This window comes from Aspergillus fischeri, genomic scaffold, assembly GCF_000149645.3.
Source record: "Aspergillus fischeri NRRL 181 1099437636249 genomic scaffold, whole genome shotgun sequence".
Taxonomy (NCBI): Eukaryota; Fungi; Ascomycota; class Eurotiomycetes; order Eurotiales; family Aspergillaceae; genus Aspergillus; species Aspergillus fischeri.
Window position 1 is genome coordinate 4269667 of NW_001509770.1, and position 25759 is coordinate 4295425.

A 25759-nucleotide genomic window follows, 5' to 3' on the forward strand; every position below is an offset into this window, starting at 1 on the left:
GCTGGCTTATATTCACAGAAGTGATGTTACATCATAACTCATGACAATGCGATGACTCCAAACATAAAGGGCCTAGTTCTAGGCTCATAATATCCGTCATGGAATGCCAATATCCGGAGAATCTACCTACCAAACCCACTCGTCAACCGTAGCACTAGAGCAGACCAGTAGAGTGGGGGTCAGAGGCCCATGCAATGATCCATCGCCCGATTCAAACCGTAGCGAGGAAATAGGATTTGGGTATTGGTATTTCGTTAGAGGGGAAGAGACTTGTTCTCCAGTACGAAGGGAGAACAATTGAACCTTGCGCTCGTCGGAAGCTATTGACGCAGGATTAGTAGGCTTGCCTGAGCTCAAAAAGGTCAGTGACCTCACCGCTGGCCAGAAGCCCAAGTTCAGGACTGATATCAAAATCCGGGATGATTTCCGGTGAGAAGTCGGAAAAAGAGAGATATGGCCGAGTCGAAGTGTGACGGGGATGATTGGGTCTCGGATTGCGCTGTAGACCGTTAGGTGCGTACCGGATGTCGTACATTTGAAGCTATAGATAACATTATTAGCTTGCTTTCTTTTGAAACGGGAGGAAAGTGTAATCGTCATTCTTTCGATGCAAAGACAAGGACATGGCCGAAGTGCGTACCGAGTTTATCCCTGCCACAACGATCCGATAAGGATCAAGGTTCCTGATCTTAGTGACTGCATGGGGGTGTTGTAGACGCGTTGCAGTTCCCCCGCTGCGGAGATCGTGAAGGAAGACGGTTGAGTCTTTCAGACCAGCAGCGATGACAGTCGAAGACAGCCATTCAACGCTAGTAACAAGTGCATGAGAGGAGTCTGTACGTCGATGGATGATTGGCTTTCCGTTGGAGACATCGCTGGCGAACGGCTTCTTGGATAGAGTCCAATAACTTCCCAATCCTTCTAGAGTATACAGACCTTCGGAAGTGCCAATCGCGAAGAGTGCTTTGTCTCCCTCTGGACACGGTGACGAGCACCACAAGGATGACTCAGTACGAATGCGAATTGGATGGGCGACTAGTTTGGGATGAACGTCAATCAACGTTCGCTCCCTAAACACTGCCAACAGGGCACATGTACGTACAGAAAGCAGGCCAGCGATAATCGCCGCCTTCACCGAGGTCAGGCAACATGCGAGGCGCGAGAAACGAGTCGCCATTTGGACCACTATCCATTGTGGCTCTAATCTTGTTAGTTGATTGATCCCTTGGTGGGTTCTATATGGACTTACAGCAAGTATCCGGTATGGCTCAAGGAGATAGAAGAGAGCTGAGATTGTACGATGGCGTATAAGCATGTGTTTTACATCACTGAATCGTTTGGGAAGAGCGATATAAACACATACTCTGTACGGCTCTCGGAAGAGCACTCGCTCCATCGTCCGATTATATGTCCATATCTCTTGGTCGGTGTCTGGAAAGCATACTCTGATGGAAGTGTCAATGAACGAAAGCGTCAAACAGTATATGACAGCATCAAACTTACGAGACCGAAGATTCACCACCACGGTGGCCACCTTTGGCAGCAATTAGCGCCGGGAATGAAAATACGAGGCCATGGCTTGAACTCACTGGCAATAAGGATTCCAGAGCGGTTGTTGCGTAGCACATGCTTAATGGTATAATCACTTGGCCACGGTTCAAATCGGTGCAGCTGTTTTCGACTGATTTGGCTAGCATATGTGAGACCTTGTTGCTCTTGTCGCAAGGGTTTTGATATCTGCTGCGCTCCAATTTCTCGTTCAATTCCAAGAAGGGGACTTCGCACGAACGGTGACCTTCTGATTTTCTCCTTTGCCAGTCTCCGAGCGAGGTGGACTTTCCTCTGACGTTTCTAGCAAATAGTCAGTTCCGTGGTCCATTTTGGAAGCTTAAGTTCAAGTCTACAACCTCATGCTCTACCCGTTTCCTCTTGACTGCATCTTTTGAGTACTGTGCTCCTGCGGCGGCTTTATGGCTAGCCTGGATTTTGAAATACTTCTTCTTGTCGGGATCTGTTTAGATCAATGAGAGTTCCAGCCAAGAGCCCCAGCTTGCAGACATAACCTTTGACTGTAGACCATAATGAGAGAACATTCACGTACCATAGTAGAACCCTGGAATTTCTCGATTCATGGTGCCGAGCCAAGGATAAGCAAGGGCCAGGACTATGACCTAAGAATTAGGACTCCAGTTTATGCAGAGAAATCTCTTTGAATATACCCTAATTAGGAAGATTATCAAGTGAAGGTGAGCTGAGCTCGCCGAAGCCACAGGGATTGCGTTCTCATGGAGTGCAAATTTGCGGGAGTGGATTTTTTGCGTTGTTAATTTTGTTGTAACTTGACTCTAAGAGAAGCATGTACTTCTCTCCGGAAATCTCTTTATTCGAGTTTACTTGCCGACCGTGAAGCTTCTCTGATATAGATTCATCAAGAGGCAGCTGTGTGCCCTGGGGCCGCAATGACGTCCACAACAGAAACCCGGTTATGTAAGCAGAGGTTATTTGAGGGGATCTCCAATTGGCGGGATGAAGGCATCAGTACTATTCCTCAACGCGATCCATGAAGGGAAAGCTTTTCATCGGGTCGTACCTCCCTTTCTCTGATCGGTCGCTGGCGATGACCACAGAGTATTTAGCTTCCAGGCTGAGGATGAACCTATATCCCCACCCAGATCGTCAATGGAGGCACCGTGTATATGTGGAGTTCAAAGTAATGACGGAAGATTCAGGTGGTAGGATATAAATGAAAACTGGACACAGAAACCAGATGGCTATAGGGGGTCTTCATGAGGAGGTAATGAAACACCTGACACTCGGTCGATTCATCTTCCCCATCCTTTCCTGCCTCACCCATTTCCTTAAACCCTCACTTGCTACCTCCTTTGACTGAACGCTGCGAAGAAGGAGATGATGAGGCCCTTCCTTTATTGCTTAAGGTTGGTTCCTTCCCTGAATGTGTTGTCTGCGCCTTCCGCCATCAATCCCTCGCTGTGTAATCACTCGGTTGGGTGACACCGTCAACATCTGCTTCTACTGTCTTTCACAGATGGTTCTCTATGGTCTATTGTTGATTGTTCCACGAGTCATATTGTATACTTCTATACGTTATACGTCTCAATCTGTCTACCTTTTTCTACTGTATTATCTTTCACAATGGTTGGTCAGTTCGGCAGGGACCCTCTTGGGGCCCTTCTGAACCAGGAAAACGCAGTACCTGTTCGGAGGCTCAGTGGTGTGAACACCAAGAGCCCTCTTGTGGCCAGCAATGAGAAGAAGAAGCCGATCCCTACAGACGAGGACGATGATGAACATATCGAAGAGGAGAACATGGACGCTCTCATTGACGATCTCCAAACAGTGGATGGTGACGTTGACATGGATGAAGATATAGCCATTGACACAGGTGTCATTACCCGTCGTGTTTCCGATGAGATGCTACAGACAGACCCAGAAAAAGGTCTCAGCGAAATCGAGGCTCAGCATCGACGGAGAAAGTACGGCCCCAATCGGATGAAGGAAGAAAAGGAAAACCTTCTGCTCAAATTTTTGTCCTTCTTCGTTGGACCTGTCCAATTTGTAATGGAGGTATGAACCATCATGCTACTTATGTTCATCCCTTCAATGGCGACTGACTCTGTGAGCATAGGGTGCTGCTATCTTAGCCGCCGGGCTTCGAGATTGGGTGGATTTCGGTGTCATATGTGCGCTTCTTTTGCTCAACGCATCTGTGGGCTTTATTCAAGAATTTCAGGCCGGGTCCATTGTCGATGAGCTCAAGAAAACACTCGCTCTCAAAGCAATTGTCTGCCGCGAAGGAGAGTTCACTGAAATTGACGCCTCGGAGATCGTGCCTGGAGATATAGTCAGAATCGAGGAGGTAACGTACTACCAAAGCTCCAACTTCAGATGAAGGATGAGCTCTGATGACTCGAGAAGGGCACAATTGTACCAGCCGACGGCCGGATAGTGTCGGCCAACCTTATTCAGGTGGACCAATCTTCGATCACTGGTGAATCTCTGGCAGTTGACAAACACAAAGGAGATACCTGTTACGCATCGTCTGCCGTCAAGCGTGGTCGAGCAATAATTGTTGTTACCGCCACTGGTGATTATACCTTCGTCGGACAGGCTGCCGCATTGGTTAATGCTGCATCCTCTGGATCAGGTCACTTCACTGAAGTCCTCAATGGTATCGGCGCCGTTCTCCTTGTCCTAGTCATCATAACCTTGCTTGTTGTGTGGGTTTCGTCCTTTTACCGCTCAAATGGCATCATTACGATACTCGAGTTCACCTTGGCCATTACGATTATCGGTGTACCTGTCGGTCTCCCTGCCGTTGTCACGACTACAATGGCGGTAGGTGCTGCGTACCTAGCCAAGAAACAGGCCATTGTGCAAAGATTATCGGCGATCGAGTCTTTGGCTGGTGTCGAGATCCTGTGCTCTGACAAGACCGGCACACTGACAAAAAATAAGCTATCATTGTCGGAGCCGTACACTGTTGCTGGGGTTGAACCGGACGACCTCATGTTGACTGCTTGCTTGGCCGCCTCGAGGAAGAAGAAGGGCATGGATGCCATTGACAAAGCATTTTTCAAAGCGCTCAGACAATATCCGCGTGCAAAAGCTGCGCTTACGCAATACAAGGTGCTGGAATTCCATCCATTTGATCCTGTCTCAAAGAAAGTCACGGCTGTAGTGCAGTCGCCCCAAGGTCGCCGAATGACGTGTGTCAAAGGCGCGCCTCTGTTCGTTCTCAAGACCGTCGAGGAGGACCATCCTATTCCAGAAGAGATTGATACTGCATACAAGAACAAAGTCGCTGAATTTGCAACTCGCGGTTTCCGTTCGCTTGGAGTTGCTCGCAGACGCGATCAGGGCAGTTGGGAGATCCTCGGTATCATGCCATGTTCCGACCCTCCACGGCACGACACTGCGAAAACCATCAGTGAGGCGAAGAGTCTGGGGCTCTCGATCAAAATGCTAACCGGTGATGCGGTGGGAATTGCTCGAGAGACTTCGCGTCAACTTGGGCTCGGCACCAATGTGTATAATGCGGAGCGGCTCGGTCTTGGAGGTGGAGGAACAATGCCTGGATCAGAGGTGTATGACTTTGTCGAAGCTGCCGACGGCTTCGCGGAGGTCTTCCCGCAGCACAAATACAATGTTGTGGAGATTCTACAGCAACGTGGATACCTTGTGGCAATGACGGGTGACGGCGTCAACGATGCTCCTTCGCTCAAGAAAGCTGACACTGGTATTGCCGTTGAAGGATCCTCTGATGCGGCACGCTCTGCTGCTGATATTGTCTTCCTTGCTCCCGGCCTGTCTGCCATAATTGATGCATTGAAGACTTCACGTCAGATATTTCACCGCATGTATGCATATGTGGTGTATCGGATAGCCTTGTCGTTGCACCTCGAGATTTTTCTGGGCTTGTGGATTGCAATCTTGAATGAAAGTCTCAACCTACAGCTCGTTGTGTTCATCGCCATCTTTGCTGATATTGCCACACTTGCCATTGCCTACGATAACGCCCCGTACTCCAAGACCCCTGTGAAGTGGAACCTCCCCAAGCTATGGGGCATGTCTATTCTTCTTGGTCTTGTACTTGCCGCAGGGACGTGGGTTGCGCTTACCACTATCATGAACAGTGGCGAAGAAGGTGGCATCATCCAGAATTTCGGAGAACGCGACGAGGTCCTGTTCCTAGAGATATCACTGACCGAGAATTGGCTCATTTTCATCACCCGCGCGAACGGGCCCTTCTGGTCATCAATTCCTTCTTGGCAATTGACAGGAGCCATTCTAGCTGTCGATCTCGTCGCTACATTTTTCTGCATATTCGGTTGGTTCGTCGGTGGCCAAACCTCGATCGTTGCTGTTGTCCGTATTTGGGTCTTCTCGTTTGGTGTTTTCTGCATCATGGGTGGTCTATATTACCTGCTGCAGGGCTCGACGGGCTTTGACAATCTCATGAATGGTAAAAGCTTTAGCCGAAGCGTGAAACAGAGATCTCTCGAGGACTTCGGTAAGCTTACCACCAGCCACTCTATTGATCGTGCATAAGACTAACTCCAACCAGTGGTCTCGCTTCAAAGGGTCTCAACACAGCATGAGAAGAACAACCCTTGAAACTGTCTAGGCTCGATTTCTCTCCCTGCATACCATTTCATGCCCTTCTGCAGCACCACTGTAGCATTTCTGGAAGACATTGTTATGCAGTGGTCTCACAATTATACTTCCCACTTGAGACCATTTGATGGAGCCTCGCTTTCCTTAGTGTTCAGTCACGATAGCCAGGTCTAACATTGTTTCAAGTTGTCCAATGGTTAGGGTAGTAGTAGACAAATTGCATGCCCGCTACAAATTGAAGGTGTTCTCCATTGCAGGTCTCCGTTGGGAATCCAGAAAGGCAAAAGCGAGTCATCTTGAAATTTCCCAATGTTGCATCATAGTGGAACTATAAGAGAGCCACTGCTGTAGCCGAATATCCAGCCATATCTGGTTAGCACCAAGTTTGTAAAGCTTTGCCTCAGGCTAGCCTTTTGTGGATAGCTATTCTGCTTACATAACCCACCCCTCCGCTCTACATGGAATTTCTAATGCGGATTTCGGATCTTCCCCTCGACGATAAGAAATTGCCCAGCGAACATTTCCGAGACACCATGATATTTCCTCAATAGGCTTCTCTTTTTAAACTCGTCATTCACCACAGCCATATCGCAGCATCTTGTATCTCTACTGCGTCAATGCCTCCTCGTAGGAGGCCACAGCCCGCTGCGGCCAGTCAGGCGCGATCTGCGCAGCCTTCAGAGGTATGGCAAAAGTTTCTCCGCACAATCGTCTTCAGTATCCTTGTTTGTGCTAACGATTTATATTGGATGCAAACAGTCTGCAGCTCCTTCTAGGAAAGGGTCTACTGACGCTTCTAGCAAGAGAAGACGTTCTATTCAGTCGAAACTACCTACAAACCCAGCGCCGGCCGCGGAGAACGTTGAGAAGGATGATCGCGCGGATGAGCCTTCAGGACCGACCTACCGTTATAGAGATCCTTTCGACGCCCTTCTCGAACCGTTCTACTATAACAAATCACTTACGGACCCGATCAATACTGCCAAGGATAAATGGAACCTGCTGCCGGCTTTCCTGAAAGTGAAGGGATTGGTGAAGCAGCACATTGACTCATACAACTACTTTATCGAAGTGCAACTGAAGAAGATCGTCGAGTCCAGCTCTACTATCCGTAGCGATATCGATCACACCTTTTATATCAAGTTTACAGATATCTACGTCGGCTCGCCGTGCCGTGCGGACGAGCCCCAGGATGTCACCCCCGATGCTACCCCATCGGACGTTTCGCCGCACGAGTGCCGCCTCCGTGATACGACCTATGCGGCCCCTATTCTGGTCAATTTCGAGTACATTCGTGGGCGTCAGAGGGTTACTCGGAAAGGCGTGTCGATTGGCAGAATGCCAATCATGCTCCGAAGCTCAAAGTGTGTGTTGGCGAACAAGACTCCCTCGGAGATGACGGTGTTGAACGAGTGTCCTCTGGACCCTGGTGGATACTTCATTGTCAACGGTACAGAGAAGGTCATTCTCGTTCAGGAGCAGTTGAGCAAGAACAGAATCATCGTCGAAACTGACCCAAAGAAGGAAATTGTTCAGGCGTCTGTCACTAGGTGAGTTGTTCTTTGTGTTCTGGGCTCATACCATTTTGGTTTTCCCACTTATCTGACTTGCCTCTGCAGTTCGTCCAACGAGCGTAAATCCAAGAGTTATATTATCCTCAAGAAGGACAAGCTCTACGTGAAGCACAATGTCCTCAGCGAAGACATCCCCATCGTCATCCTTTTGAGAGCCATGGGCATACACACGGAGCAGGAGATGCTGCTCCTAGTTGCTGGTGTCGACAGTCTCTACCAGGATGACTTTGCTATCAACTTCGAAGAAAGCATCAAATTGGGAATCTACACTCAACAGCAAGCGTTGGACTGGATCGGTGCACGGATTAAGATCAACCGGAAACAGTCGTCGTATCGTCGAACTCACATTCAAGAAGCCGTCGAGGCTATCGCCTCTGTAATCATTTCCCACATTGAAGTCAAGAATATGAACTTCCGGCCGAAGGCGGTATACGTCGCTCACATGGCGCGTCGAGTTCTGATGGCCAAGAATGACCCCTCTCTGGTTGATGATCGTGACTACCTAGGAAACAAACGTCTGGAATTGGCTGGGCAGCTTCTTGCTCTCCTTTTTGAAGATTTGTTCAAGAAATTCTGCTTCGACATCAAGATGAACATCGATAAAGTGTTGAATAAGCGCAACCGCGCTGAACAATTCGATGCGTGGACTGTCATGAGTATGCACAGCAACCATATCACTCAGGGCATGAACCGTGCCATCTCGACGGGTAACTGGAGTTTGAAACGTTTCCGCATGGAGCGTGCTGGTGTTACCCACGTTCTGAGTCGGCTTAGCTACATCGCCGCGTTGGGTATGATGACCCGTATCAGCAGTCAGTTCGAAAAGACCAGAAAAGTCAGTGGTCCCAGAGCTCTGCAGCCGTCTCAATTTGGTATGCTTTGTCCGGCAGATACCCCTGAAGGTGAAGCCTGTGGTTTGGTAAAGAACTTGGCGCTCATGACCCATATCACGACAAATGACGAGGAAGGTCCAATTAAGAACCTCGTTTTTATGCTCGGAGCTGAAGACATTATGGCCTTGGGTGGTAAACAGCTATACACCCCCGGCAGTTACACAATTTCCATCAACGGAACGCCGATAGCACTCACTCGTCGCCCTAAATATTTCCTCAACGCTTTCCGCAGATTACGGCGCATGGGTCGTATCTCGGAGTTTGTCAGCATTTACATCAACCATCACCAGTGTGCAGTGCATATCGCCACTGACGATGGACGGATTTGCAGACCTCTTATCGTTGTTGAGAATGGCAGGTCCCTCGTCACAGCCCGCCACTTGGACAAACTGCGTGATGGCACGATGCAATTCGATGATTTCTTGGCCCAGGGGTTGGTCGAATACCTTGATGTCAACGAGGAGAATGACTCCTTGATCGCTCTTTATGAGAAGGACATCACAGATACAACGACACATTTGGAGATCGAACCCTTTACGGTGCTTGGAGCCGTCGCTGGTTTGATCCCGTACCCGCACCACAACCAATCGCCCCGTAACACATATCAGTGTGCGATGGGTAAACAAGCTATTGGAGCCATTGCATCAAATCAGTTCCTTCGTATCGATTCTATCCTTTACCTCATGGTGTACCCACAGAAACCCATGGTCAAATCACGCACAATTGAACTGGTCAAGTATGATCAACTCCCCGCCGGTCAGAATGCGATGGTGGCGGTCATGAGTTATTCCGGTTACGATATTGAAGATGCCCTGGTTTTGAACAAGGGTTCCGTCGATCGTGGCTTCGGTCGTTGCCAAGTGTTCCGGAAGTACGTGACCAATCTGAAGAGTTATTCGAACGGTACAAAGGACAGACTCAATCCCCCAACGTACGAGAATGGTGCACCCATCAGAAAGCATGCATTACTTGAAGCGGATGGTCTGGCTGCTGTCGGTGAACAGGTAAATGCTGGCGAGGTCTACATCAACAAGAGCACACCCGAGCAATCCAACCTATCGGGAATCGGCTCCGATGCTGGCCGACCAGTTCAGTATACACCGACGCCCATGACTTACAAGCTTCATGACCCGGCATACATTGACAAGGTCATGTATTCCGTACAGGAGAACGAGAACCAACTCGTCAAGGTTCTCGTTCGCCAAACCCGTCGACCGGAAGTAGGTGACAAATTCTCCTCTCGTCACGGTCAGAAAGGTGTCGTTGGTATCATAGCCGACCAGGCAGATATGCCTTTCACAGATGCCGGTATCAATCCCGACATTATCATGAACCCGCACGGTTTCCCCTCCCGTATGACAGTCGGGAAAATGCTGGAACTCGTTGCTGGAAAAGCCGGTGTGCTTGCCGGTCACCACGGTTACGGAACCTGCTTCGGCGGCACCCCCGTGGAGGAGGCGTCGCGGATTCTGATCGACCACGGCTTCAGTTACGGTGGCAAAGACTATCTCACGTCGGGCATCACCGGCGAAGCTCTTCCATTCTACGTCTTCACCGGCCCCATCTACTACCAGAAGCTCAAGCACATGGTGCAAGACAAGATGCACTCGCGTGCGCGCGGACCTCGAGCAATTCTGACCCGTCAGCCCACAGAAGGTCGTTCTCGAGACGGTGGTCTCCGTCTTGGAGAGATGGAGCGTGATTGTCTTATCGCCTACGGAACCAGCCAACTGCTTCTCGAGCGTCTCATGATCTCCTCCGATCGCCACGAGATTGACGTCTGCGAGCAGTGCGGCTTCATGGGCTATCTGAACTGGTGTCAGCGGTGCAAGTCGTCTCGGAGCGTCGTGAAGATGACAATCCCATACGCGGCCAAGCTTCTCATTCAGGAATTGATGAGTATGAACGTGACTGCTCGCCTGAAGCTCGATGATGAGTTCCCCGAGTGGAAGGGAACGTAGTAATGACCTCCTCTCGCTGTCTCTCATTGAAACCGTCTTGCACGGCATTGGTATCAGCTTTGTACAAAAGGAAAAGTTTCATGTGTTTTATGTTTGATGTCCGAGAAAAGTGCGTCGTCGGTCGTTTGGCGCTCGAGGTCATTTGATCATGTACTCATCTACCGCGTACGTGTAGTTTGCATGCATAGCGCACGGCGATTTGGTTTTCATTAGATACTGTTATCATAGCATTTGAATAGAAATGGTCTTTGCAGGACTAGAAACTAGAAATGTGGATTCTTTCAAATGAGTCTTCGTCGATGATGTATAAATTTTCAAAACTAGAGACTAGATCTATAACTTAGTTAAGAAGGCAACACAGTAGATAGAAATAACATTCTGTCGATGAGCAGTGCAAGGCACAGCGGCCAGCATTAAAGAATGACTACGTTTGATTCGAAGGAAACCTGCTGATACTTGGTGAACTGAACCCTCTCCCAAAAGACGTCGTCATGGAGTTTCCTAGCCTCGTTCAGGGAGATTGGTAGGCTGTTCTTCCTTTCTGAGAACCGAACGGTGAGCTGTTGTAGCATCTGATCCAGCCCTTCTAGTTCCTGGGGGTCAATTTTGTCAAAGGTCCAATCCAGTCTCTGGGGCGGGACATTGGCCGTCGAAATGATACGGATGTTGGGGTCGACTAGGAAAAGGGAGAGCACCTTGACGGAGCCAGGTCTGGTTTTGTCAATCAATTCGCAGCGGTTCACACGGTGCTGGATGGTTGCGGGCACAATGATGACTCGGCCGAGGGGCGTTTTGATCCTGCCAACGGTTTGGACGGTAGATTCTCCGTCTTCCAGGCCGTAGATTTGTTTCAGCCAGATTGTGTCGTCGGGGTCGTGCTCGACCTCGGCCAGGCTGGCGGATTCAGAGATTTGCCGGAATTCCAGCGAGGGAACTTCCACGTTGTCGATGTGGAAGACGTAAGCCATTGTTGCGGTCACATGCTCATTCTACGGTGACGGTCAGTAAAAGAGAGGCACTGGATGTTGCAATTTCGAAAGAATCTCACCATCTGCCCTTCGCAGTGATAGCCCGACTCAGTGTACGGATGTTCAGGCGTCAGATCGTAACTGGTGATTCTACAAACCATTTGTAGCCCCCGTTTTCCATAGTCTCTGTTCAGTTCAACGCCCTGCTCAATCCGGACCGGGGTCGGAAGATCCGCTGGCAGAAAGGACATCATCCAGGGTGGTACAGCCCAGGGAATGAATCTCCCAGCATCGGGTTGGACGGCTCTCCAATGCTCCATCCTCCACGCATCCAGTCTATTTTGATACTCTACTTCCGCCTCGCTGGGTTTTGGCTGAGGCGATTGTTCCTCGACCTCTTTTGAAATGGGATGGTACTGGGCCTTTTTGTACTCAAGCCGTGCACGGGAGTGAAGCATATCCTTGAGCGGAGTCAGGGATGCATTCCACTGAGGAACTGTCATGTTGAACAGGTCCTCGATCAGCTTATATATGTTGCGGTGATGCACTGGGTGTAGGTTGTTGATATAACTGATAATGTGCCACCTGCCGTCGTCCTTCAACTCGAGGTCAAATGGGAGAACCTGGAACCTGCGACTGAAAGGCTTTGCGTCGATGTCAGCGCGAGCAGCGACTCTCCAAGCCATGTCTTCGCGCGTGATTGTCTCCGGAGGGACAGGGATCACCTCCCCTTGGCCTATGCTCTCCAATGCATCGTCTAGTCCAATGATTCGATCCTTGAGAATACGAGTCCGCCCATACACAAGAGGAAACAATGCAATCGGGGCAAGGTCGCGTTGCACATAGTCGCTCCCCGGGTTATAGAATCTCAATCCCGGTGGCACGTCTTCAAGAACTTTGATTGCCTGGCAGATTTGAGTCCGAAATGATTCCGGCACATTGTGGTCTGACTTCGAAATGTCGCCGTTGTACAACGTGACGACGTTGGTATGCTCGTAGATGACCGCTTTGAATCGAAGCTCGTCGATAATCCAGTCGGCCATGCTCTTTGAGATATCTTCCGGGCCCGCCATTGCTTCTTTCTTCCATGTTTCGGCAACCTCAGGATTGAATACCTGTCAAAATGTTAGTCGCGTTGATTCAGAAAAACAAGCGGTGCCGAATTGAGGCTTCGCATGATGGCAAGCAGGACGCGATTCAACCGAGTCAGAAATGAAGCAAACTTACCTTCTTATGCCAATCAGGCGTATCTGTAATGCGCTCCATCACCCTTACCATTCCTATTTCACGGAGGGTCAAAACAGGTTGACTGCGCTCAATCAGAATCGTTAATGAACAAATGCTGAATCCAGCTTGTCAGACTGGTTTGCGCCTTACTCGACATCCCCTTTTGCTATATCCCGATCGTCCAGACTTGTTGGAAACAGGCTCCGGTTCTGGACACCATAGATGTTCTGCTCCATCGGTGCATAATCAAGCGGCAGGCCAAATCCAGGCAGTAGAATCTTGCTGTCCTGGAATTTTGGAACGACTATGAAGGGCTCCTGCCTGGGTGCACTTTGAAACATGCTGCTGGATGATTCGAAATCTCACTGCCACATAGACTCTATCAGTACACGTTGCGTTGAGATGATTTGGTCCTTGTCTGACGGTAAGAGCTCTCCGTTTAGTTGCGGACACACCTGCCAAGCTGTCTATGAATTCCGTTTTCAATTCAAGTCGTCCTTGAAAAGGTCGTCACCACAATGTATTTTCAAGACTGACTTCTTCTCAACGAGTGTGCAGATCTCATGCATGAAGAATGGAGAGAAACTGATCGGACACACTAGGTTCATGACGTGTTGACATAGAGTTCAGAGTCATTGTGATTGCAGTATGATGTTTGCCTTGAGCGGTTTAATTGACCATCGCCAGCCTGAGCAAGGATCTGGAGCGAGCCGCTGCGTCCCAAAGAGCTTGGCGTCCTTCGCAACGATGACCGGACATAGTTTCTGATGGGATAAGTTGGCGGAATCCTGCTCCGTTTGCCTCGGTAATGCTGCAGGAGGAATGAAGTCATAAAGGGTGACCAATAGAAGGTTTTACCAGACTGCGAAGTAAAGGGAGAAAGGCAGGGACACGAAGGTTGCTATCAACTTTTGATCCGTGGTTCTTGCTGGAAGCCATGGTTCGATCAACTTTCTGGACCGAATGGGCTGTCACCTCGGAGCGAAGTGGTGTGGTTATACATTATAACTAAAGCCGATTGCGCCAAATTTGACGAAGGCAACTTCAAAAGAACCACAGATGCTCGGTAATCTTGAGAATCTCTGACGTTTGAGTGGTAACGAAGAGGGGATTGGGCTTGTTTGAATCGCAAGGACATAAGTCCTGCCACAATCAACCATTTATTTCGATGCAGACCACTCAAGATATGTCTTCACAATGTTCCAGTACCGTTCAGGATCCGACCTCATATGGCAGACATGCAGTGACCCGAGGAACTTCTCGCACTGAACCACCCAACCTTTGGTCTGCGCGTCCGCGGCATGTTGTTCGACATCTCTCCAGTGGACTAGCTCATCCGCATCGGAGTAAATGTAGCAACGTGCCGGGCTATTACTCTGACTCGATCCCCGGACCAGGCCATGATCATTTATCGCATTTCGAGCACGGCTCACAGCATCAGGAGTCCGGGTGAGTCTTAGTGCCAGATACCCCACTGCCAGGAGGACAAACAGCAAGAATTTACTCAAATAGCGCAAAAGCCACATCTTGGGCAGCGCGAACGAAAACGCCTTGAGACCAGAGGAGATTGTCGCATTTCCAGGCGCGCTATCTATGATCATCGATGAAACACGCAGCGGTTTTCCTGTTGCTTTCTGGTACGCTGTAAGGAAATGGGTGGTCGAAGCGACGCCCCCATTTGAGAACATGTGCAGAAACACCGGACCTTCAGGAACGTCGGAGGCCTGGATGGCCTCCACAGCTGGAGCAAGTCGGACATGCTGCGCCTTCTGCGAAGCGTGAAGCATGAAATCGTTTGAGGAACTGAGAATGAAGATTATTCTGGCCGAGGGCGCCAGGCGTCTATACTCGACGACATACTTGACTAGTGCGCGTGAGGAAGCGTTCATCCAGAAAGCAAGAACTATAACTCTGGCTTGCTTCCCAGAGTAACCAGCAGCTTCAACAGGGTCTTGGAGGTAAACAGATGAAGAGAGTTTGACAAAAGGGGCCAGCGGATTCTCCTCCTGAACTTTTGGAGTCATTGTGATTGTGGAGATCAGCGAGGGAGGTTTGCTTGGTTCTGACGGTATCTATGCGATAGCCTTAGAAAAAGAAGGCAGACGCCTGGCTGTCCACTTGGTCACTGCAAGAGAAATCCCAATTGGTACTTGAGGAGATTTGGGAGACAATTCTGTGATGAAGTGTTGTTAGTGTCAATGTGTCAAGGCGCACTAAAAGCTGACGCGATAGCTCCACTAGATACAATCTGACGAGTCGACGACACCATTATCGTAACGCGACGATGTCTCCGCGAACCAGGATTACACGGGTGAAGCCGAGCGAGAGGTTATCGTGGTTCTTAGCAGTAGAGAGTGGCTTTGATTAAGAACAGCAGCTCTCGCTAGAGAGATGGTTGCGGGTGACATAGTTGGGCCTCGGCAAGCTCCACCTGGTCTCGTGAGACTGCGGATTACAGCAGTCAGCCATTACAGTGAAGAGACACCCATGGTGACCGCCTTTGATGGTGGAGAATTACGGAGGGAAAATTGAGTAAATGATGGGCGTCCATAGTCTAGAATGGAACAGAGATGAAGAAAGAAAATGATCCCTATTAAACGCCGGCCAGCCTTGCTATGCTTGATATGAAGCCGTCTTGACTTAAATCTCTTGCCGCCTTGCAGGAAGAAATGGATACGGAAGTCGTTAAGCATTGTATCTGTGAGAGTGATCGACCTGAAAATCAGCGCTTGGTACCGCCAAGGGTTCGCCCACTCCCGTGAGACTTCTGGTTGCGTTCTTTGCCCTTGTGATTTTCCGCATCACTTCCCGACGTCGGTGTAGCGGAGTCTCCTGGCTCTCTCTTCTTTCCTCGTAATGTCTGGCCTGTTCCCTGAAAGCGCGGCTTTTCAATGGCCTGTCCGTCCTCCCCACGCTTCTTCACAGGCTTGATTGCATATCCAAAAAATAGCTGGTTGTGTGGAAGCCTAAGTGGCTGTGGTCCATTGGTGCGTCTAGCTGGCGGCGGGTGCTGAGGATTAGTAGCTCCTGGCACCGGGGTTGAAGGCTTAGGAGTCGGGGCTTTACTACCCTTCTTCGCATTCAAGCGCTGCCCTCCAAGAAGAAAGTTTGATGATACTGCTTTTGCACCCGTAGCGGCGTCGGTGGACTCTGGAGCAATGGCCGCGTAGTTGATCGCTTGAGCCATTGTCCCGTGCGGATGAAGTAAACCCCCAGAGGGGAGCTTACCGCTTACCCCACTGAGGGGTGTGCTGGTGCCACTCGGGCGTTGGATCTCTTCATACCCCACTGGCGGTGCAAAATCAACCTCTAGATCAGTCTCCAGTACGGAGACGGCGTTGGTGTTGTTCGATGGCTTGGTCTCGAGAACCGCCATTTCGTAGACCTGGTCGTTATAAGCAAAAGTGAAGACATCGCCCTTCGTGAGACAGGAGAAATTCCGAAAAGCGTTTTCTAACACTGCTTTTGGATCACTGATGTCAAGAAAAGAGGTTGACTGGGCTTGGAGTTTGATGAATTGGCCGGGAGGGAGATCGGTTGATTTGACTTGAACGAGGTCACCAGGCTCGAGTAGTAAAGTTTGCATGAGCTATAGAGAGACCAGAAGATGTCAGTGACGGCTGTGCCGATATATCATCGCAAGAGGACATGGACTGTCTAACCCAGAATGGCAGATAAATTTTCCCCTCCTCAGCAATGAATTCCAGAACACCAGCATGCGTCATCCTCTCTTTTGCACCATTATGCAACTCGAATAGCATGGGATATGTGATATGTAACCTAGTTAATTTGTCCAGAGCACTAGGAGGCATGATCACCTTGCCGCCATGGTTGACGTTTTCTCTCTCTGGACCAGGCAACATCGCGACGGGGTAACAGCGGTAATATTCATCGAAGCGGCGTGTAGCGGCTCCATGACGGAGCATGGAGGAGCCTAGGACTCCCTCCATCGGATCGTCGTCCCAATAGCCAGGGCGAAACTGAGGTTGTCAGGTCTTGTGAAACTTGCAGCTTAAAGTTGAGCTGAACGTGAGCTTACCATTGTGGAGGTTACGAGTAGGGAAAGTTCAAGAAGATTGGTGTTGAGGAGATCTGAATACTTGGCTCTATTCACAGTATATCCAAGTCGTTCTTTGAAAGATAGTAAAGCAAGTATGACAGAAATTTGTAGCTCGGATCAGTGATCCCCCACTGTTGGCCGTTGGAGATGGGATAGAGCAGCTGCTTCTTATCGTTGGACCAACAGTGACGCAAATGCCTCCGCAATGATTTTCCGAGCCGACCCCAGAAAAGACAGGAAACCAGCATCAAGCAGCAGCTCTTATCAAGCTCATAAGCTTAACTTCCGTTATTTCTGAGCTTCTGGGATGCTTACTGCTACTGATTCAATGATCTATCTCTTCAATTCCAATTAGTTTTGCTCCTCATCGTCGTTTCCATCAAGAATGATGTTCTCTCAACCGCGCCCAAAGCGGGCAGGTGAAGACTTTACGCGCACACACCACCACGATGAAGACGATCCGAACGGCCCTTCCGAACACAAGAAGCCGCGCTTCGATCTACGGAATCCCTCCAATCTTGCACCGGACGCGCTCGACGAGGACCCGGTATTAGACGCAGACGAGATCGGTCGTCGCGGACAACAAGTGCGCCGCAAGGCCGTGAACCTGGATGGCTACGATTCGGACAGTGAGAATGAAGGATTCAGCGCGCGCATCGAGGCCAAGGCGAAGAGGAGTCGCGCGAAACACGACGCTGAAGACGACGACATGTTCGCGGAGCTTCAGGAAGATTTCGGCGCCGAAGAAATAGATGCCGATGAGGCACTGAGGAAGAACAAGAAAACCGTGCGTTTCTTGCGAGATGATGAGATTGAGGGTCAGGTGGCTTCATCGAAAGGTGGAGTGACATTGCGTGCGGATCTGAACGCAACAGGGGACACAGTCGAGGAGGATGAGGTGGAAAGTGAGAGCGATGTTGCAGACGAAGACCGTGCGAGGCTTGAGGAGGGCATGGACGAGGAATTAGGTGCTGGAGCTAAAAAGAAGCATGCGCCACTGCTAGATGCGTTCAATATGCGTGCCGAGCAGGAAGAGGGTAAATTTGATGATCAGGGAAATTATATACGAAAAGCAGCAGATCCCGACGAGATTTACGATTCTTGGCTGGAGGGAGTATCGAAAAAGGATATACGGCGCGCCAAAGAGGCAGCAGAGAAAAGAGAGGCTGAGAGAAAGGAGAGAGATCGATTGAACGACAGCATTATTACGGCCGATGCACTGAGGACCCTAATAACTCACCTGCAACGGGGAGAAACAGCTCTAGAGGCTTTGGCAAGGATAGGCAAAGGGGCTCCAAAGAAACCGAAATGGCAAGCCAAGAAGAACAAGAACCGCTCGAAGCAAAACCGGGCCCAAGCAGAAGATACCGAAATGACGGAAGACGACCCCAACGAGGCTTCTCGAAAGCAAGTGATAGAGACCATCACCGGCGCGGCGGATATCCTCATGACACGGGGACAAACGGATATCTACGACACAGAGCGTGAGATGCTCACAAGACAGTATCGTCAAGAAACAGGCGAGGACTGGGTCGATCCTCCCTCGGAGTCCGCTGCTCCCACCAGTGCTGAAGAAGAGCCTGTAATGTGGCAATTTCGGTGGTCTGACGCTCGAGACGGCGGTGTCGAGCATGGCCCATATGACAGCCAAACAATGGAGTCTTGGAAAAGAGCTGGCTATTTCGGCGAGGGCGTCGAATTTCGAAAAGTCGGCGATACAGGAGACTGGACGAGCGAGGCCACTTTCCTATGATAATGGTTGGGTCATAATCCTAAAAACGAATCTCTATGTGCAATCTAGGAGATGGGATACTCCTCTGGGAGGGCATATCAACATCATGATTATCATTGAAGTAAATATTCTTTTATTCCCAGTTCGAAGCCCAAATACCAAACAAACCATGCACATGAGCTCGAAGAAGCGCCAGCCTTATCGTACATCATAAGATGTGTAAAACAAAAAGGATCAAACGAAATCAGAGGATAGAGAGCAAGAGCAGCGCTCTCGGAAGCAGCACCACATTGCCATGTCGTATTACCTGAATTTTGGTGCAATCTTCTTCACGGAGCAATACGACCAACGCGCCTTATGAGATTTCCATGGCATCTCCATTTGCAGGAGCTGAAAAGTTCACAGCACCTTGATCCCCTATGAACCGCTGTTCATACGCATTGACGAACTTGACACTCCTGGCAGGATCGTAGAACAAGCGGTAGCTGCGCTGTACATCGTCAATGCTAACTTCTTTGGCCTTTCGCTTCTGACTAAGGAGATGAGAGGTGGTGATGATATTGCTAGCATATCGTAGATTCGATTCCTGGCCAATCTTCGTCAAGAGAGCCAAAGCGTCCGGCGAGAGGTCGATCTCTTCTTCCTGAGCTCGAATTGCAAGAATTTGCCGGATTTCATCGCCAGAGTACGGCTGCGTGCTGACAATGACAACACGGTCGAGGAAGTCAAGGGGTAGTCCATGGGGAGAGGTGTATGTGGTTCCGCGGATCCGCGCTTGACCACGGTTGCTGGCCATGATAACAATGGGCGCAAGCTCCGCCTCCAGGGCGCGGTTGATGTAGGAAAAGCATTCAATATCGAGCATGTGCACTTCGTCAATGAACAAAACACCAGGAATGATTTCCGCCTTGCCCTCTTCCTTCCATTCAGCCACCTTAGTATTGATCTGATCTCTGACCTCGCTTCTAATTTCCCCAGTGTCACCAGAGAAAAGGGCCAAAAACCCTTGCGTCCGTGAGTTGATGACATCAATCTCATGGAGACTGACGGTGTGTACGATTTCCTTGCGGACCTGAAGTTCTCCTTCAGGGCATTGGACGAACTTGGTATCAGCGCCCATCGCATCATAATCTCGAGAACGAGCATAGGAACGTCCAAGCTTCGTGATCTTTCCCGATGACTTGTCAATTGAAATAACATCTCCGGCCATCACACGCTCCTTTGTCATTGAGTCAATCATTTTGGTTCCCATGTCGTAGATCGTCTCCATATCGGTGGTCTTGATCGTGAGTTTCCCTTGTTTGTTTCCCTACACCGGTTAGCAACCGCACTTCCAGAGAGAAATCAAGAGTCTGCACTCACCCCAGTAACGCTGCGATCGATTTGGATTTCCACAACTTCACCCTCGATGATCTCACTTTCCTCCTTGATTCGGACGCCAATGGATTTCCGGAAGGCTTGTGTAAGTGCTTCGGTCTTTGACATCTCCATAGAGAAGATCTCAGAGGCTGCGAGCATTGTGAAAGGGACATCGGATCCAAGAGACTGGGCCATGCCCATGGCAATGGCTGTCTTTCCTGTGCTGGGAGGGCCAGCGATGAGAACTGCGCGACCAGCAATTTTGCCCTCCTTGACCATTTGTAATATAACCGCGGCCGCCTTCCTTGCCTTTTCCTGACCTACAAGGCCCTGAGAAGATGTTCTAGGTTGAAGCGAGTCCGCATCGACGCCAAGTCCCCTGATATGCGAATGAGCAGCAATGAGATTCAGACCACGGAGCTCCTTCGTCTCCGCGACGGTTGAGATAGGCTGTGAAATAAATCAGTCATATGAAAGGGATTTGAGCTCTGGCAAGGTCACTTACCACGGCCATATTGATTCGTAGCTCAGCTAAGTCTCTTCTGTACTGCCACTGATACCAACTGAAACGCGCAATCCTAGCTTCTCAGTTTGCGAGTGTAGATAAAAGAGCTATTCGGGGCAGAAAGGCACAGTTTGAGAAGCCGCCCCGCTTACCGCCCGGCAGAATATTGTAACCTGTCGAAATGCGCTTGTCTTTGTCCATCCTTGCTGGGCAACGAATTTCTGTTTATGAGAGAAGATTCACTGTTTGCTCATTTTTCCAGAAAACAATCTGCACGGTCTGGATTTTCCCCACCGAGTCAGCCAAACTTGCCTTCTACGCGCTTTACAACGCGTCGATGTCTTTGTCCTTGCCTAGTTGAGGGCGAGATGAGAGAAATCAATTTTGTGAGATACAGTTGCGCACAAGCTACATTTTCGCCTCTATTTGCCATCAGGTGCGGGCTACACATGACTAGAGACGGGCAATCTCATAGATTAGCCCTCTAAATGTATAGCTGGCAGACAAAATGGATGTCGACAATCCAAATACCCCCACCTCACGCGATCCTCGCCTCGTCAGTCGAAACAGGCCAGCGCCAGCTAGGACAGCATCTCTAGATACTGGCATATGGGGTTCTCCTAATGGTCATAAGTTAGGGGTACGGTCACCGAACAACCCTCCGCCTATTGACAGGCAAGATGGGGCTCCTGGAGATCAATTCATTCGCACCCTCTCAGAATTGATTAAAGCTGCTGTTGACACAGCTACTCGAGAAGTCGAAAAGGATAAATTGCTGAAGAAGAAGGACACGACAGAGGGTCTGCTGCGAAAGGCAAAAGCTGCGCCAAATTTCCCATCAACCACAGCATTTTTCCAGCAAGCTCGCAAGGATGAAGATTCTGAGTTGACACGAATGGATGAGACTATCACTAGACACCAAGCACACTATCGACAGCTAGAAAATTCTCTCACGACCAAATGGGTGCCTTTGCTTCTGCGCAACCATTCTGATTCAGACGAGAAGATAAACAAACTACAGGATGAAATTCGGGCACTCAAGAAGCGAGCGGGAGATTCGGAATCAGAAGCGAGTCGTGAGAAATATCAGTTACTAGAGACCAAGATGAAGATGCTTCAGGATCGTGTCGTCCTACTCGAGAAGACTTCCGGCAACCATGCGACTTCTATCAACGCTCAGATGAGATACGAAAAAGAGATTAAGGAACGCGTTGATAAATTGAGCTCAGATATTGCTCAATTTCCCTCTCAGGAAACCATACTGAAACACTTTTCATCGGAAGTTGAGGAGTTGAAAAGAATCACTATGGCCTTGGATGCCAAGCTGAGCTCTTTGCAAAAGGCACAGGAGGAATATTCGGGTTCTCTCGAAAGAGTAAACAAAAGTATCGATGCGCAGCAGAAACGTCTCGATGCCAGCAACGATAATTCTGTTACTTTTGAGAAGAAATTCAAAGAGATCCACGAGCGTCTGGCCCCGATAGAAAAGGTCCAGGTAATTCCGCCGGAGGGTCCAGCGACAGTTCCATTTGACGCATCTAATATTGAGTTGCGTCTGAAGAATGTCGAAGACAATCTATCCAAGATTCCCAGACCTGACTCATCCTTGCAGTCGACAGTCCAGAATTTATCAGAACAACTCCAGCAATTGCAAAGCCTTCAGGCGATGAAAGACGAGTTTCATTTCGCAGAAATGGAGGAGATTAAGAAATCAACCGTCGATAAAGCCGACATACAATCATTGAAAGACAGCTACAGCCGCCTTGCTGACGAAACACGGAGAATAAGCCAGTTGGACCGTGCAGGAGCTGTAGATCAAGCCGACATACAATCATTGAAAGACAGCTACAGCCGCCTCGCTGGAGAAATACAGAAAATGAGCCAGTCGGACCGTGCAGGAGCTGTAGATCAAGCTGAGATACAGTCATTGAAAGACAGCTACAGCCGCCTCGCTGGAGAAATACAGAAAATGAGCCAGTTGGACCGTGCAGCAGCCGTGGATAAAGCTGAGATACAATCGTTGAAAGAGACCTGCAGCCGCCTCGCTGAAAATATACAGAAAATGAGCCAGTGGAACCCCGCAGCAGCCCTCCAGCAAATTCACACGGTAGACGAGAAAATCAACACAGTCGACAAGGCATTGAAAAATTCCAATCGCTTACTCGAGAGTGTGCGCGTCGGCCTCCATTCCCTGGAGACACGTTACAACCATCTTTCCACTGAAATGGTCGTAAAGAACATGGTTGTTGCCATGCAAGAGATGTACCCCTCTGCAGGCCAATTGACAGAGCAGATCACAACCTTGAAAAATCAAGCCGAGAAAGAAATATCATCTCTGAAAAAGACCATTGAGCAGCTTGTCCAGACCCAAAATAGTCAGAAGGCTTTGGTAAACCGCCTTCAAGACGACATCGGCCAGCGTTCAGCAGAAGTAACCCATCTCAGGGAGTCCTTTGGAAAGGTAGCTCATCAGGTCTCTGCTCTCACGGAACAGCTAGAGGAGGTACGCGCTCTGCCAGATAAAATTCAGCAGTTACACGCCGACTTCGACTCTCTTACTGAGCAATACCGAGAGCACATCTCTGGTGTTAAGGACCATATTAAAGGCAAAGAGGTTGCCGATGGTCAAAACAGAATTGAATTGGATGAATCCTTCCGCGAATTGAAAGACCAGGTCCAAAACTTATCCAGTGGCCTCAACCAGATGAAAGTCATGATGAGTGAAATCACCTTAAATAAAAAGGATTTACAATCGCTCGATGATCGGTTCCGCCGCTTCGAGGAATCCGTGTCGGCCGATCATCGGGATTTGTCAGAGCAAATTAATACGCTCAAAGATTCTTTGGAATCCCAGCAATCCATAGTGCAGGCGCTAGATTCTCTCCCAGCCAGTGGGATGCAATCGCCCAAGCGAGAACAGAGCCCTGCAGGATCAGATGCCACCCCACACCCAAACTTTGTTGAGATGACCGAGGCCAATCCTGCGCTGGCATTGCGCGAGAAGAAAAGAAAGAAGAAACGACCACGCCCTTCAACCGTATCCGACAATGAAAATGAGAGGTCATCTGGTGCTAGAAACGAGTCTCCCATGACATTCTCTTCACCAGCTCATACGTTGGACAATGAAGATGCATCGCCCTCGGAGAGCAAGAGAAAGACCAAGAAGAAGAAAAAACGCAGGTTGATCACGGAGGGACCCATCACCATAGACTAGTCTTGATTCCTCGTTTTGGAGTTCAGCGTCGGTCTTCAAGCATTTACTGGCCAAGCGATCACGATCCTCACGATTACTTTGTTACTTGCACACGTTGGATTATCATCGAGATCACATCACTATTACTTGTATCACTTCTTTCCTTCTTTGTCTATTCCTTTTCATACAAGTGTCTATGAATAGACCTTCATTAATCACTCTGAAAGTGGCACAGAATGGATAAACATATACATAAGCACAAAGACGCCGTCCTTCCACCTCTATATGCAAACTAAATACTCTACGGCAGATCTTGCAAGAACTTCACAACAGCTGGAATATCCTTAGTCAACAAACTTAATAACCCAATAAGGTTAATTTTACACATACCTTGCCTGAAAGCCTCGGGATTCTCCGAGATCAGCCAATGACCTGCCTCAACATCCGCTATCTCAGCATTGGGGAATAACTTCTTGATCACAGGAACCGTGTCATCGCTGACATACTTGCTCTTCGTGCCTCTGACGAAGAGCGTCGGCCCTTCATAAGTGACGGAGCCCGGTTCGCGGAAGGGGAAGTCAGCCATGGCAGGAATAGCCGGTCCCAGCACCGACAAAGGGATACGGAATTTCATCTTCTGACCATCTTCCGCGCGAACTAGGTTGGTCAAGAGAAATTGACGGATGGGGAGGGACTGTGCAATTGGTGTGAGTTTACTGCTTTGACCCAAAACCCAGTCTGAGCACAAGAGGGAGAAACTTACCTTCTCGTATTCTTTAAGGATCTTGTCGGCATCCGACTGCTTGGTGACTCCTTGCGCCTCGACCTCTTGCATGCCTCGCACATACTTTTCGAAGTCACTCTTCAGAGGAGCATTGACAGGAGCATTGTCGACAGGTATGAGAGCCGAAACTAGATCTGACGATTGCAAAGCGACTGTCATTGCAGTTTTTGCTCCCCTGTTTTCAGGAAGAGTTAAGTATGGTCCGGCCTTTCTGGCAGCCCTGGAGAATAGAAACATACATGGAATGACCAATCAGGACACACTTGGCCAGATCGTGCTGGTGGATGAATTTCTCAACATCTTTGGCCATGACGGAATAGTTATGCTCGTTGTGATGGAAAGAGTGGCCATGGTTCCGCAAATCCTGAAGACCATGAGCGATTTCGTCGTCCACACTTAAGATGCACTGAGAGACAGACCAGAGTGAAGACCTGCCGTTTGAGGTCACGTGCAAGAACCCTGTGAGGTCAGTCAGTCAGTTGACTACGGAAGCGTTAGAGTCTGCTCGTCAGGGCCTTTAACCTACTTGCTAATACTTCTGTTGTTCTGTTTCGAGCCGAAGAGACCGTGCAAGAAGACAATGGGATCTCGGGTGGCTTGTTCCTTTTCTGGGCCGAAAACCTGATACGAGAGCTCTGACCCAAGCACACGAGACGTCGAGAAGGCTCGGATGCTGGACGCAACCCTCGTTTGTACCCTTGCGAACGACATTGCGGAATGTTCATGAATATGGAAGATTGTATAGAGGAAGACGGGCCCGGTCTTCACAGACCGCGGAGTCCAAGAAAACCGATGACTAAGCCGATACCTTCGGATCGTTCCAGAAAAGGAAACAGAACGAAGATGGTATGTGCTATGTACTTCATACTATGTGTTTCCAAGATAATTTTGTAGATTTTGATTAGCCTAACGCATATCATCTCTTGCTAGCGTTATACACCAAGCGATGGTGTGTTCAAAGTCAATCTCCCTATGTCGCAGCTGAATCAATACTTGTTCGCTCTGTGGGATTTCTTCACGTTCCAGCTATTGTTTCCACAAGGTTGAGGTCAAACGTCGCGCCCAGGGTAATAAAACGAACATCCTCCACCAGAGAATACGGTAAAGATTGTTTTAAGCACATTAGTCTGTTCCCAATGTCAAATGCAAGCTTCTGACGTTTCCTAGATGACGGCTCCGACTCTGACTACTACCGCTACACTGCTGGAAGTTGGTTGTTTAACGAGGCTCAGTAGTTTGCAGCTCCCTATGTTCGGTTCAACATAAGCTCATTAGTAGCTATCACTGCAAGATGCCTCGACCAGGAGCCTGCATCATACATCAGAATTGTGAAACTGCCGGAAGGGAACTTTAATAAGACCTCTTCTT

At 49.3% G+C, this 25759-nt stretch overlaps 10 protein-coding genes across 10 annotated transcripts, besides 1 other annotated feature; 4 read left to right on the forward strand and 6 right to left on the reverse strand.

Moving 5' to 3' along the window:
* Nucleotides 1-126: 126 nt before the first annotated feature.
* On the reverse strand, nt 127-2104 carry NFIA_022120 (uncharacterized protein; the record flags this gene model as incomplete). The annotated part of the gene is made up of 7 exons (XM_001265397.1): nt 127-320; nt 376-541; nt 641-1035; nt 1093-1498; nt 1590-1851; nt 1920-2011; nt 2102-2104. 7 exons carry the CDS (start codon nt 2102-2104, stop codon nt 127-129), a joined length of 1518 nt encoding a protein of 505 aa, XP_001265398.1.
* A 1049-nt stretch (nt 2105-3153) lies between these two features.
* NFIA_022130 (plasma-membrane proton-efflux P-type ATPase) lies at nt 3154-6135 on the forward strand (the record flags this gene model as incomplete). Its single annotated transcript, XM_001265398.1, has 4 exons — nt 3154-3585; nt 3647-3877; nt 3937-6031; nt 6086-6135. 4 exons carry the CDS (start codon nt 3154-3156, stop codon nt 6133-6135), a joined length of 2808 nt encoding a protein of 935 aa, XP_001265399.1.
* A 617-nt stretch (nt 6136-6752) lies between these two features.
* NFIA_022140 (DNA-directed RNA polymerase III core subunit RET1) lies at nt 6753-10563 on the forward strand (the record flags this gene model as incomplete). The annotated part of the gene is made up of 3 exons (XM_001265399.1): nt 6753-6818; nt 6958-7685; nt 7755-10563. The coding sequence occupies 3 exons, from the start codon at nt 6753-6755 to the stop codon at nt 10561-10563; spliced, it is 3603 nt and encodes a 1200-aa protein (XP_001265400.1).
* Nucleotides 10564-10976: 413 nt separating this feature from the next.
* NFIA_022150 (DUF4246 domain-containing protein) lies at nt 10977-13099 on the reverse strand (the record flags this gene model as incomplete). Its single annotated transcript, XM_001265400.1, has 4 exons — nt 10977-11552; nt 11612-12646; nt 12759-12840; nt 12909-13099. 4 exons carry the CDS (start codon nt 13097-13099, stop codon nt 10977-10979), a joined length of 1884 nt encoding a protein of 627 aa, XP_001265401.1.
* An 819-nt stretch (nt 13100-13918) lies between these two features.
* NFIA_022160 (TMEM53 family protein) lies at nt 13919-14782 on the reverse strand (the record flags this gene model as incomplete). The annotated part of the gene is made up of 1 exon (XM_001265401.1): nt 13919-14782. The coding sequence occupies one exon, from the start codon at nt 14780-14782 to the stop codon at nt 13919-13921; it is 864 nt and encodes a 287-aa protein (XP_001265402.1).
* Nucleotides 14783-15480: 698 nt separating this feature from the next.
* On the reverse strand, nt 15481-16708 carry NFIA_022170 (polyubiquitin-binding protein UFD1; the record flags this gene model as incomplete). Its single annotated transcript, XM_001265402.1, has 2 exons — nt 15481-16347; nt 16421-16708. The coding sequence occupies 2 exons, from the start codon at nt 16706-16708 to the stop codon at nt 15481-15483; spliced, it is 1155 nt and encodes a 384-aa protein (XP_001265403.1).
* Nucleotides 16709-17203: 495 nt separating this feature from the next.
* On the forward strand, nt 17204-18571 carry NFIA_022180 (GYF domain-containing protein; the record flags this gene model as incomplete). The annotated part of the gene is made up of 1 exon (XM_001265403.1): nt 17204-18571. One exon carries the CDS (start codon nt 17204-17206, stop codon nt 18569-18571), a length of 1368 nt encoding a protein of 455 aa, XP_001265404.1.
* Nucleotides 18572-18905: 334 nt separating this feature from the next.
* Nucleotides 18906-20423, reverse strand: rvb2 (RuvB family ATP-dependent DNA helicase reptin; the record flags this gene model as incomplete). Its single annotated transcript, XM_001265404.1, has 3 exons — nt 18906-19859; nt 19913-20359; nt 20415-20423. 3 exons carry the CDS (start codon nt 20421-20423, stop codon nt 18906-18908), a joined length of 1410 nt encoding a protein of 469 aa, XP_001265405.1.
* A 499-nt stretch (nt 20424-20922) lies between these two features.
* On the forward strand, nt 20923-23628 carry NFIA_022200 (uncharacterized protein; the record flags this gene model as incomplete). The annotated part of the gene is made up of 1 exon (XM_001265405.1): nt 20923-23628. The coding sequence occupies one exon, from the start codon at nt 20923-20925 to the stop codon at nt 23626-23628; it is 2706 nt and encodes a 901-aa protein (XP_001265406.1).
* Nucleotides 22147-22485: a microsatellite.
* A 280-nt stretch (nt 23629-23908) lies between the features above and the next one.
* Nucleotides 23909-25102, reverse strand: NFIA_022210 (putative alpha/beta hydrolase; the record flags this gene model as incomplete). The annotated part of the gene is made up of 6 exons (XM_001265406.1): nt 23909-23940; nt 23998-24301; nt 24371-24566; nt 24631-24755; nt 24811-24850; nt 24918-25102. 6 exons carry the CDS (start codon nt 25100-25102, stop codon nt 23909-23911), a joined length of 882 nt encoding a protein of 293 aa, XP_001265407.1.
* Nucleotides 25103-25759: the final 657 nt, after the last annotated feature.